Below are 14382 nucleotides of genomic sequence, written 5' to 3'. Positions count from 1 at the left end.
CTGTGGCCTTGTCTGGAGTTCAGTGTTCTTTGGATGTTCAGAATTCCATTTCGAAGGCAGACTGTGATACCTGTAACAGCTCGATATCCGCTGAACAGGGAAGTGACTTAGGAAGTGACATTCCACATTTGTTGGATAAAGGACTACTTCCTGGCGATGAGTTAGATCAGACATCTACACAGCACTCCTTGGTTAAGCCAGTTTTTCCACTTTCACAAGTAGACAATAATCCTGTTCCGGATACAGTTAACCCTGTAGTTTGCACTCAACCAGAACACATTCGAACAGACACAGTAAGAACTAGGGCTGGTAGGACCATTAAACCTCCACAAAGATTGATCTGTGAGATGAATAATCAGTTTGTGCATGATTCGTCCCCATCTGTTATTTCTCTTTTTGATGTGGTGAAAACCTTTTTCCATGGGTGAATTATAAGATGGATTTTGTCTTGAACTGAGACGTTTCTTATAAGTAGTCAGGTTTTCAGTCCTTGAATTGTGTATGTAAAGAGAGGTGTTTAAGTCATCTCTTTGGTCTATGTTTAGTCTGAACTTTGGTACCGGTCCATTCTTGCATACCTCTTATGGAGGAATTTTGTAATTGATATTTACGCTGAAAAGTGTCAAGGACAAGCACACAGTCATTTTCTTGTTTTTCTTTTACTTTTTTTCTCTGGTTCTTGTGTTGTGAAACTTTACTACTATACAGACGCTTCCCCAGTTTAGCATAATTTAAGGGGGGTGCATGTAACGGAGTGGAAAAGTATGTTAAATTATTGCATAAATGGGGACAGCGCCATCTATGTGGTGCGTGATATAATTTAGCGTGTGGAGTAGGGACCGCCCACAGCAGAGTTAACGAAGCATTGCTGTGGGTAAGTTGCACGTTTTTCACGGTCTCAGAATTACCATTTATAAGTGTCCAAAGCACACAAATATTTGCTTTATTGTGACTGTATCTTTTAATGAATATGTTGGGACTCTGTTGAGTCATGTTTGGCGTCGAGTGTGTTGCTCAATATTGAGTTATAATGTGTTTGTTACCAGACTCAATTGTAATCAATTTGTGTGCTGTCTTGTGTTTTATGTAGAAATGGTTTATTCTCTTACTGAATCAGAGAAACCTTATTTACACACGCTGTCTCCACTGTGCAGGTATGTTGTTAAATGTTTGTTAAATTGTTTGATTCAAAATTAGTTGTTCAAGTTCTCCGCTAGGTGGGGATGTTTCCCCATCTCTGTGAGTTTAATTGTATTCTGTATTTCATTGAGGATCTTCATTCATTGATTTGTTATTTTATAATTAATTGAAAGTTTGTCATCTGTATTTGAACTATTTACAACTGAAACACTATACGATCACAAAGTGACAGAATTAAAAAAAGATATGTTTTAAATTAAACAGAGCAGAGTTAACGAAGCATTGCTGTGGAAATGGTTTATTCTCATACTGAATCAGAGAAACCCTATTTACACACGCTGTCTCCACTGTGCAGACCACCCAGGCAAGACCGTCACACACGCACGCACGCACAGGAACCACAGCATAGCCATACAGTTTCAATTCACTCACACTTTATATAAATAAAAAAGGTTTACAGTGCAAATACTGCTGTTGCATATACTGTGCATAAATAAAAAAATGTTTAGAGTGCAAATACTTTCTTCTATAGTATTTCTTCTATGTAAAGCACTTTGAATTGCCATTGTGTATGAAATGTGCTATATAAATAAACTTTTTACTGTTAACAAACAATGAAATTATAATTAAATGTTTACTAATTATTAGTAGTAGTGTAAATGAGAACTTGTTCTCAACTGATTTTATCTGGTTAAACAAAGGTTAAATAAATAAATTTAAAAAAGTAGTGCTGTGAGTCGACTACCAATGCTTAAAAACATCCCAAGCTAATGTTTGATGCACAGAATTTATTGTGTGGTTTTCCTAAATAGATTATCACAGTGGAATAGTTAGTATAGCATGCTATGCCACTTTCATCAAAACCTATTACAAAGCTATAGCAATGTCATGTCATTAAATATGATAAACAGCGATTCTGGAACAGATCTGCGTCTTCCTTATCCCGTTAAAAAACATATTACAGTATGTAACCATATTCCGTCCGTTCCAAAAAAAAGTTGCTCTAACTGTTCGTTACAAGCAGCATTTGCTGTCAGGCAGGTAGCTTAGCTAACATACATAAACATATTTCTGCTAGCCTACCTGCTCCAAAATTGCACCATTTGTACAAGACAAGTAGAGCTATTTTATGTGTGTAATTTATCACTTACCACTGTCTTGTTTTTTCTTATCCTCCTCTTCCTTTCTCTTCTTTCTTTTTTGGCTTCCTGAAGCATAATTCCGCTTCATGACTGCCGAGGAAGTTTTGTATTTTGCCGGCAGCAGAGATCGCGTGGTTGGCTGGCTGCTGTCAGCGAGGGGGGCCCCCTTGAGGGGGATCCCGATAACAGTGTCATTGCACTTTACTGCATTCACTATCAATGGGGCGCTCACACAGTTTGTCGCTGCATTTTATTCTTAACCAGTCGTTGTCTTGGGGCCCCAGGCCAGCTCGGGGCCCCAAGCAATTGCTTGGTTTGCCTGCCTTGTCGCGACGGGCCTGCACTCGCACCCAAAGCAGTTATTGTAAATGAAATGATCACAGATAATAATTTTGATGTACTCTGCCTGACTGAAACCTGGCTGAAACCAAATGAATATTTTGGTCTAAATGAGTCTACTCCACCAAGCTACTGTTATAAACATGAGCCCCGTCAGACTGGTCGTGGCAACAATATATAGTGATATTCTCAATGTTACTCAGAAAACAGGATACAGGAGGTTTAACTCATTCGAAATACTTCTGCTTAATGTTACACTGTTAGATATGCAGAAGAAATCTCTCCTATCTCTTGCTCTGGCTACTGTGTATAGACCGCCAGGGCCATAGGTCAAGGTCAGGTCAAGAAAATATGATCATATTACCCCAATTTTACAGTCTCTGCACTGGCTACCTATTCAGTTCCGTATCATTTACTAAATATTATTACTTGCCTATAAGGCCCTAAATGGTTTAGCTCCTGCGTACCTAACTCATCTTCTACCACGCTATAATCCAACCCGCTCCCTAAGGTCACAAAACTCTGGACTTTTGGTAGTACCTAGGATAGCAAAGTCCACTAAAGGAGGTAGAGCTTTTTCACATTTGGCTCCCAAACTCTGGAATAGCCTTCCTGATAACGTTCGGGGTTCAGACACACTCTCTCTGTTTAAATCTAGATTAAAGACACATCTCTTTAGCCAAGCATTCACATAATGCATCTTATAATCTTGTACTGCAGTTATATCTGATCAAATGTACATTATTATTATTCTTTAGCTTGGGTTGAACAAATCATTTTTGCTTAGATGGAACAGCAGCTACGCTAATTATGTCTCTATTTGTTTCTCTGTTGATTAACATCCCGTGGTAACTAGGAATGACAGAAGCTTCAGTCTGGATCCAACCCTTAAATGATCTGAGATGACCGAACACCTGAGAAAAGATGATGCCAACCCCTCAGAGGACCTCAGAGGATGCCAACGCTCAGACAACATACACAATTAACAAATATTGCCATAAAGTTAAATATATTAAGGTTCTGCAATATATAAATATATTGTGGAAACTTAAATTCCTGTAGAGCTGCTTTGCAACGATTTGTATCGTAAAAAGCGCTATACAAATAAACTTGAATATGCACACTCTCACACTCACACACACACTCACACACACACACACACACACACACACACTCTCACACACACACACTCACACACACACACACACAAAACCCAGCATTACAGATATTTATACATTAAACATTACAGAATGTTTATACCACAGGGTATATACTCAAGTTTTTGATTTTGCTAATATTTTTTCTGGAGAAAGACAGACATGTATAGCGATGAAAGCCAAAATATGAAATGTCATGGATGAATATTTAGCGAGTAATCCACTATTTTGTAGAAGGGGTCAAATTGGCAATTTTCAACTGAGATTCAGGGTCAAATTACAGATAAAAATGACTTCAGAAAGATGGCAGCATCATAATGTTATTTTTACTGTTATGTCCCTGGACGTATGAATTTGTGTTTTACAGTTTTTCTCGATTACTAACACACCATAACTGATTAATTTGACCCAGTTTTCCAAACCATTCATACAGTTCTCAAAACAAAGACACGTTTCTTACAGCTTTTAACACATTTCTCGTTTACACACGCGTTCCAATGCTCAGTGTTTTCTGTAAAACTCTACACAACGGCATCATTTTGCACAGGTTTAATCACAGCTGATTATGAGTTTTGGAAAATGAATCCTGGTCGTGGGAGACAAAGAGGAATAGGAGGAGGGGAAAACTGAAGGGGATGAGGTCAAAGGTCATTTGTATATAAAGGTCATGGGGATATGAAATATAAAGCACTATAGTTGAGCGTGTAGTGATCATGAGGAAATCTACAGGGTTTCACAATACTTACACTTTACACTTGCAGTACATATAGCAGTATTTGAGATGAGAGGACTTTCACTGTTCTTTGTACTGTAACTACTGTACCACACAGCCTCAAACTCATTACTGCTGAACTGATTTGTAGCCAAGTACTTCTTACATGTATTTGAGCAGAACTGAGAGATGACTGTAGGGGAGGCAGAGAAAGTCTTTTGTCAGAAGAAACTGCCATAGCAGAACAAATAAGGATATTACAAATACTGTAATACAACTTGGTCGAGGATGCTGTATTTATTTATTTATTGCTGTACAGTACAGTATATTCCAGTGTGTATTTACTGTATATTCTGTTTGCTTTTTCTAGTTCTTTTCATCTACTGTAAGATCACTTTACAGTAGTGTAATGAAGGTTAACTTTTCTTAAAGTGCTGAATTGTACTGTATCTGCACCGCTCTATTTATGCCGTATGCTGTAACAGACATTGACGAGCAAAAGGATTCCTGTTTCCCAAAAGGAGGTTTTTGTAGCAGTGTTGATCTCACTAGTGTTCTCTATATAGTCTGTGTATTTGACAGCGTTGTGTTGCATCTGAGGCTAAAGATTAGATTCTGACAAAAGAGAATGTGTTTTTGATTAAAATGTTTGACTTTGACCTGGAAGTTTGAAGCTTGCACAAGTTAGTGTGTAGTTTTGAGATTGTGTTTATAGTTGTGAGAAAATGGTGAATTGTTTCATGAACCGTGGCGTTAGCAATCCAGAAAAACTGTATTATCATTGTGCATGTCATTGATGATGTGCTGCCAGTGGACCCAACGGCCTGCTGGGAGTTGTAGTTTTCTGTAGTGTTTTGTGTTCTGTCTTAATCTATGTGATTGGACCAACCAGCTGCTCCTCGGCACTGTAAAGAGGATTTAAAAAGAACAAGATCGTGAACTAGTGAGAGATTTTCTCCCAAGAATATGTGAAGTGACATACTGCCAAGTATGGTGACCCATACTCTGAATTCGTGCTCTGCATTTAACCCATCCAACACACACACACACACACACACACACAGCAGTGAACACACACACACACACACACACACACACACACACACAGCAGTGAACACACACAAACACACACACACAGCAGTGAACACACACACCGTGAACACACACACACACACACACACACACACACAGCAGTGAACACACACAAACACACACACACAGCAGTGAACACACACACACAGTGAACACACACCCGGAGCAGTGGGCATTTATGCTGCAGCACCCGGGGAGCAGTTGGGGGTTCGGTGTCTTGCTCAAGGGCACCTCAGTCGTGGTATTGAGGGTGGAGAGAGCGCTGGACATTCACTCCCCCCACCTACAATCCCTGCCGGCCAGAGACTCAAACCCACAACCGTAGACTCTCTAACCATTAGGCCACGACCCCCCCCCCCCCCCCTTGAGAGTGTTGCTCTTGTTGGGGTGTCTTAAGCTTACTGTTGGTGTTATGGCTGTAGTGTGCAGCTTTGTGATGAGCTTACATTTAAAACCAAACTGAAGTGTGTTTTGGCTGCGGGTCACAGCTTTGAGTCGTGTGCCTGTTTGTTTTGAGTGCTGGAGCAGTAGGAAGTTGGGTGCAATTTTCTTTTGTCCTCATTTTCGCCTGTTTTTGCTGGTTAGGAAGTCAGGTAAGATTTCTGTTTATTTGTATTTATTTTTCTTGGATGTTAACTAGATTCCCTTCTGGCATGTTCACTTTTAAGGCCCTATATGGTTCAGTTCCCTTCTACAAAATAGTGGATTACTCGCTAAATATTCATCCATGACATTTCATATTTTGGCTTTCATCACTATACATGTCTGTCTGTCTTCAGAAAAAATATCAGCAAAATCAAATTTGAGGTGGGGGAAGTTTTTGAAATTAGTTTGATTTGACTCAGTCACCACAGCCTTTGCATTGTGCTTTTATGTGTCATTATCAGTTTGTGTCCAGTGGATGATTTCACATGAATCCAGCTGTAGGTGAGAGCGAGGAAGGGCTTGTGAAATGCATGTGCTCTGATCTCTACAGGCGGCCCTGTTGGAAATGTTCTCGCGGTGTAAGAGCGCCCTCTGGCGGCCCTGCTGCGCTTCTGACTCGGACTCATGCCAGTTTGATCACAAGAGCGTTTATTCCTCAGATATCAACTCTGTTTTCAGTTGGCATTTCTGAACACTGAAGGACATTTCAGTTCACGCAATGCATGACACGCTTAATAAAAACAGAGTTTCTGTGACGAGAGAATATGCACATTATACTATTCAAAGTTATTCAATATTTATTATTTCACTCTTGCTGCTTCGTGATGGCTGAGAAGGAGATCTTTTAGGGTTGTCTTGAAATTAATGAGTAATCTTAAAACGGATTATGATGAGATTAAAAAGTGGTTTTAATCAAGTGGTACATAAAGCACATTTTTTAAGTTTTAAAATCGTTCCAGCTTTAAACAAATCCCAATAATCTGATTTTAATTTCTTTCCCCAAGCTGATGAACGGTTGACAGCCAATCAGAAGCGGAGCATTTGGTAGCTAGAAGACACAATAACTGCAGGCGTTCAGAATAAACACATTTAGCCTACAGACGTGTAAGAAACAGTTTAATGTTCAAATAAATTCAAAAGGTCGAGTGCTGATACATTGATATGAGTATAATCTACTTCTGATTCGGCCAGAAAACCATAATAAACACGCTTCTTAAACATCAGGGGGTGAATAATTCCGTCTGATGCCGCGTGACGCTCGAGCGAGCAAGCGACGCGTCATAAAACACGCAGAAATCACCGCTGAATCAAACGCGTTTAAAACAAGCCAGAAATGGGTTATATACAGCAGTGGCCTAAGTGTTATTATCGCTGTTTTTAGAGCGTTTCAGGCAAATTTACATGTTTACGGTCCCATGATTGTTTTTTTTTAAATAACCATCTCATTAATTTAAGAGTTAATTTAAGAGAACTGTTCTTCAAAATTACACCAGTAATCTCTGAGACAAAGTTTCAGTCTGTAATTATGGAGTTTGTTTTGTTTGTGACTCAAAAGTTCTGCATCATTCTGAGCTGCTGGAGTGATTTGGCAGCATTGATGATTTTTAATTGTATTTTACATTAAAATTTTTATATGCATTATTTTTGTGATTGTATAGCATGAAACTTAATTATTAAGCATTAATTCGGACGCAAAAATGCAGCTTCAGTTAGAATGTGTGTTAATATTTGTAAAATTAGTAGTTGCAGTTATACATTATATATATTTTTATTATATTAATTAATAATAATACTATATATATATATATATATATATAGCCTATATAATTTATTTCTGTGCTGAAAGATTGTTAGCAGCATTTGTGACCCTGGAGCACAATTATTTATATAGCCTATATATAATATATATATATATATTTATATATGAATTTAATAATAAATTATAAGCTGAATAAATCTTTCCATTGATGTATGGTTTGTTATGATAGGACAATATTAGTCTGAGATACAACTATTTGAAAATCTGGAATCTGAGGGAGCAAAAAAATCTAAATATTGAGAAAATCTCCTTTAAAGTTGTTCAAATGAAGTTCTTAGCAATGCATATTACTAATCAAAAATTAAGTTTTGATTTTGTCATAAAAGAGAAATGTATAATTTTGATCCATACAATGTATTGTTGTCTATTGCTACAGATATACCTGTGTTACTCATGACTGCTTTTGTGTTGCAGGGTCACATATGCATGTCACTTATATTTGAAATGTGTTTGCTAAATATGTAAGGAAACCTATGGATGTTATCATATATAATATCAGTTAACTGGGGTAAATAACTGCAGAATGGAGCTAGCTGGAGAATGAGGATGATCAGAGTGAGTCTCAGTCTCTTTCTCGTCTGTAGATGATTTCATGCTAGTGTCCTGAAACGTGTTGAATATTACACAAACTAGATCTGATTTAGCACATTAATGCACGATCCTGCTGATGTTCATGCATTGGTGTAGCTTTTCTAGCAGAATCATATAGTTTTGTATTCGCATGGACATTTGCGTTTCTTGCCAGAGAAGCTTATGAAAACAAATGAAATTGAATTGCCACGAAACAGTCAATATCTACAATTCAATTTTCACACTTATAACCGAATACTGCAGTAAACATCATGCATCACTCATTAATGTTTCTTTAATGTAGACATTAGTTTGAGATGTTGTCAGTTTACTACACGACACGATGTTAACATCCATCATCTCGGGGTTATAATGAGAGAAACTTATTGTCTTATTAATAGTCGTAATGATAAAATTGTGTGGTTGGGTTCATCTGTATGTTGTTCATATTATAGGCCTATTATTCTCCAGCTGGGTTTTACAGTGCATGTCTATATAAACTACTCTTTTAAGCAGATGCCATAATGTATGTATTTTTCTCACGGTCTCAGTTTTCGATGTAGGGCCTGTCATCCTGCATTTCATGTGTTAAATAAATCACTGAAACTGTACGCCTGAGTTTAAAAAACGCTTTCCATAAACGAACGGTTTGCAGTTAAATGTCGAGTAAATATTCTGCAAAGAGTTTAAAGCAGCATGAGCCGAGAGGGGGCGCTATAGTTGATCTAAACCCCGGCCACATCTCGGCTTTTAATGCAGATGCTTCTTTGAAACCAAAATAATTATTAGATGCTGTTTTCGATGCCGAATTTGTTTCATGGACACTTCTTCCAGGCTTGTTTTTATGTTTTCCACTTTGTGTCATTCCAGTGAACGGAAAATATTTTTGCAATTAGTTGACGTAATATATTCCAGAGAAATGGACTATTAATATTGGGTAGGTCTTCAGATATTCATCTCCTCCCTTTAAACACATGGTGCTTGAGTTATATTTTCAGAAATGCCAAATTCGGAGTTAACAGGACGGAAAGAAAATATATATTTTTTACTTTTAAATGGAATTTGTCAATATAATCAAATAAAATAAGCACAAGTACTGATACATTATTAAGTTTGAAATATCATGGAAAACACTGACCGGAGCGTTGAAACAATCATTCTAGATGAATGAAAAAAATCCCTAACCTTCCATAAACGACAAAAGAACAACCACCAATAATAATATATCATAATATACATAATCTGTAACGCATTTGCACCGATTGCATGCGTTTAATTTCTTTCAGGTGAATGGAAACGTCAGCTGTGGTGAAGTTGGTGATTGTGATAATTTATTATTAGTTTAATTTGATGGTTTTATTATTGTAATTGTTCTTCTAGAAGTGCATGCATGCAAAGGTCTGACCTCGCTTCTCTTCGGAGTCTTTGAGCTCTTGAAGAGAGAGGATGACGGACGTGGCGCCACTGAAACGAAGCGCCGATTCTCTTCGCAAACTTCCCGTGGTGATATTTGGGATGATAAAAACAAGTGACTTTTGTTTCCCTTTTAGCCCGGGGCGTGAAGAGAGAGAGAGAGTGACCTCTTCTGAAAAGAAGGGACCGATTCCCGTCAGATCTTTTGTGCGCTTTCAGCCGGCGCGCTCACCCGAGTGATTCTCATCTTATTGTCATTAGGGCTTTTATTAATTACCGAGCAGTGACTCCAGTCCCAGCAGAATGTTTTCAACACTGGCCCTTTTTCACATATAAACGATATTAATTCCATAGATGCGTTTTTCCTGAAAATCGCATGCTCATTTAAATTTTAATGGTCATCTCTAGAATGATTGTTTTTGAAGCACCAAGCCAACATCATGATAACTAATACTTTTTATAGTACTAGATTACTACTGACACTTTAACTACAGATTTGTTGAAATGACGTTATCATATATGCATTAATGATTCACCCGTGAATGAATCTGTAATATACTCTGCACGCGTTACTGTGAACATTAGACCAACCTGTGTGTGTTTCATGTGCTGCAGGTCCTCCAAACTCTCATCCCTTCAATAAGAGGATTCCAGTCTAATCATTTAAGGTACTTTCACGTCTAAGTCCAATCTTGAACTTCTCTCGCTTGTTTGAGCTTCTCACAAGCAGGTTTGTAGATGTTGGTCTCCTCGAGGTCCACCGGCGCCAGGAACATCTGAGTGGGTTATTTCAGAGCAATAAGCAACAGCTGTGGAAATACACTCCAGCCAGATGATAGATGACAGCTTAAATGCACTTTCACCACGACACTCAAAGACTGCCTGTTCTTTTTCGAGTTACATTTTACATAGATTTATTTCTGTAAGAAATTATGTACCATTACCATGTGTGCTGAGCAAGAAGCCTTTGATGTTAATCTGGCTCCACAAACTAATATGCAGAACTGTTGAGTGGTTTTAAGTTTCATCGACATATGCCAGCCTCATAAAACAACTGAAAATATGATCGACTCTTTAATCTGCTTTGCATGATTTTAAGGAGTTAGGAATTGTTTGTAGTATTTGTTAAAGTGATTTTATGGACGCGGTTTCTGATGAGAGCATTTTTCATTTTAAGATGAAAGTGTCTGGATTGCAATGAGTCATCATCAAATTAGGAAATATTTTGGTTCTATTTTGGTTCGTGTTTTTCAATGGAATCCCTCTCACAATCTAGACTGTGTTTCTGCTAAACAAAGGAGAAAACAAAGAATAGACCATTTGTCATTAATTTATTTAACAAATATTCATCATATAAATGGTATTTTGTCCAAATGTACAATATTTTACATTTCAGATCCCTTTGGAAGGGAATCCTTTAAACAACAGTCAGTGTTTATTTTTAAAATGCTATCGTTTAAGACATTCATGCGAGTTTGAATCATAAACGCATTGCTACGAATGAGATACAGACTCCTTTCACCTGACCTACCTTTGACCAAATCCGTTTCATAACTCGGTGAAAGCACCGGCTGTGTGAAATGCCAGCATTAGAGTAAACCATGTCCACTTTTATCGCAACAGAATTGCTGAAGATGGAGAGAAAGTCACATCAGATGCACTGCATCGTCCTCTAAGCTAAATGGTACATGCTATATCCCATGTGTGTGTAGAGTCCCACCGGAGTCACCGAGTGTCTGTGAAACGGGTGCGATCCGGTGTATGAAGCCGGGACGTGAGCGCCGACTGGAAAAGAAATCCCGAAGCCTGGAGGAAGCATAGGTTTAGTGGCCATTTTTAACTTCTCCAGTTCGGCCTCCTGGAGCCGCTTGGCTTTAGCTCGTCTGTTCTGGAACCAGATTTTGACCTGAGTCTCGGTCAGGTTCAGCGAGCTGGAGAACTCGGCCCGTTCTGCGATGGACAGGTACTGTTTCTGACGGAACTTCCGCTCCAGCGCCAGCAGCTGCGACGTGCTAAACGGGGTCCGAGGCTTCCGGTTGGTTTTGTGTTTTCTCAGAGGACACGCGGGAGGACTGAGACGCCCTAGAGACAACAACAACCAACAAAACACACGACCTTTAGACCCATCTCTTACACTACTTCTGAGTTCTGCAAATGGATTACTGTCACATGCAACCTCATAATGCGAAAATAATTAGATTTAGGTAATATTGCATTAAACGTGCTTCATGTAAACACAATACTTGGATCATCAAACTGATGCAAATGTGTCCCTGCAGCACAACAGCAGTCATGAGTAACAGGTATATCTGTAGCAATAACCAACAATACATTGTATGGATCAAAATTATACATTTCTCTTTTATGACAAAAATCATTAGGATATTAAGATCATGTTCCATGAAGATATTTTGTAAATTTCCTACTGTAAATATATCAACTTAATTGTTGATTAGTAATATGCATTGCTAAGGACTTAATTTGTACAGATTTTCTCAATACTTTTATTTTTTATTTTTTTTTGCACCCTCAGATTTTCCAAATATTGTTCTATCCTAACACACCATACATCAATGGAAATATTATTTATTCAGCTTTGAGAATATGTATAAATCTCAATTTAAAAAAATTGACCCTTATGACTGGTTTTGTGGTCTAGGGTCACAAATAAATTCATAATATTAGCAGTCATAACCGTAGTAGAATATGCCGATTTTAATTGCAATAAACAGGCACTTAAATGTCTTGTTATTGGAAAAAAAACACATTATTGGTGCACTTAAACAAGGTCAGTGCAGTCTTAAACGCCTTTGAGGACTTTTAAATATGTCTTAGATAATTTTGTTGAGCAAATGTATTGTATAATAATTCATCAATGTTTCTGGTGACCTCAATCAAGCCAAACCAACTCCCTTATAAAAATTAACCAAGGTTTTACAACAAATAAAAACACAAATTAAGCATGGTTTGACATGACTACATTAACCATAGTTTACACAAGGTATTTGTAGTAAAATGTAGTTATACATCCTGGACCTTCCTGTTGTGTTAGACTCTGAGAATGCGCAAAGAATCAAATATGATTTCTACACGACCCCCCAAAAACACATGGTTGCTACACTGTTTCCCCACAGACTATCTTCAGCCTTCCATAACTATACACTGTCCGTCATAACTGACATATTTATATTTATACATAGAATTCGAAACTTGTACATTTGTCATCAGCACACTTGTAAATAACATTCATTTAACCGATTCTTTTTTTGATTCCGAATCTTTTACTATAATAAAACTATGGTTATTTTTGGTAAAGGGTGGGCTTCAGTGCAAGTTGTTGCAGATATGAATCTGAGTTTATGGACCCATTCAAAGCATGCAACAGTTAATTGCTTCACAAGCTCTGCTGTGGCCAGTGCATTGCTGGAACTCACGGGGAGAGAGGTGATGCATCCATGCGCTCTGCTCAGACTTCTCCGACAGTTTCAGAACGTCAACAGAGAACGCCAAACGAGCACCGGTCCGCCCCGGATCCGCGAGAGTATGCGACGCTCCGGCGGAGGAGCTCGGTCTCCGGTCTGCCATCAGAGCCTCGACGCTGAACGGGAGAATCTTCGGTTTCTCTGCGTCCTCCTCCACACCGATGCTGGTCTGCATCTCTTCTTTATCTCCTAAAATCTCACGGGAATGATCTTCAGCTTTAAAGTCAGTAGACGTCATGGTGATGACTGGGGCCATGCACGAGCTTCTCTTGGTTTTAGTAAACAGTGAGAGATCGTATGTTTAGAACATGCTGCAGTTTAACTCCTCTGTAAGCTAATAACACGCGCCATCCAATCAGAACAGAGCGGGGCGGGGCTTAAGTTTCTCCTGTAGTTTGACTCGTGTGTGTTGTGTTTGTGTATCAGTGAGGATTGCAACAAAAACACCGCGCAGAATAAAGGAGGATACTGCATTTTGCAGCCTACCTTTCAAGTGTTACCAAATTAACGATGAATAACTGCAGTTACAATTACTGTTTGTGACTACGATATTTCATTTGTTTTGACTTTTGCTGCTTGCCTAATTTTTTTCTTTCATGTCCAAAACTGGTGTGATCTGGGCAGGAGGAAACGGATCGTCATGGTCAGCCGCTTCCTGGACCTTCCTGTTGTGTTAGACTCTGAGAATGCGCAAAGAATCAAATATGATTTCTACAGTATCAGCTTCAGTAATTACTGAACTTATTGAGTCAGTGGTGATTAGTGTTTTACCGAGCTAATTATTAGTCTCGGTGATGTAGTTTTTTGGCGCCAGCAGCGGCGGGATCAAAGCGCGGAACTTTAAACCTCGCGAGCAGCCGCAGCACATTCCGCCGGAGTTTCTTACTCGACCGCAAGACATTTACAAGCTCTCTCTCTCTGTTTACTAGCTGCTGTAATAGAGCAGATCAGAGATTGGATGACAGGACAGTTAGGCAAATTAACTGCTTCGCAACACAAATATTAATAATAAACCCGTGTGAAGTGTAAGCTCCTGAATGCACTGTTTTCGGTTTACTGCGGTGTCTTCATGCATGCTGTGCATGGAGCA

The 14382-nt window shown here is 38.6% G+C and overlaps 1 protein-coding gene across 1 annotated transcript; it reads right to left on the bottom strand.

Moving 5' to 3' along the window:
• Nucleotides 1-11482: 11482 nt before the first annotated feature.
• Nucleotides 11483-13548, bottom strand: msx1a (muscle segment homeobox 1a; the record flags this gene model as incomplete). The annotated part of the gene is made up of 2 exons (XM_079438998.1): nucleotides 11483-11892; nucleotides 13245-13548. The coding sequence occupies 2 exons, from the start codon at nucleotides 13546-13548 to the stop codon at nucleotides 11483-11485; spliced, it is 714 nt and encodes a 237-aa protein (XP_079295124.1).
• Between the last annotated feature and the right edge of the window lie 834 nt (nucleotides 13549-14382).

Source organism: Barbus barbus, assembly GCF_936440315.1.
Source record: "Barbus barbus genome assembly, chromosome: 17".
NCBI classification, from domain to species: domain Eukaryota; kingdom Metazoa; phylum Chordata; class Actinopteri; order Cypriniformes; family Cyprinidae; genus Barbus; species Barbus barbus.
Note: the sequence above shows the minus strand (reverse complement) of the source record. Positions and strands in the feature narration are given on the sequence as shown.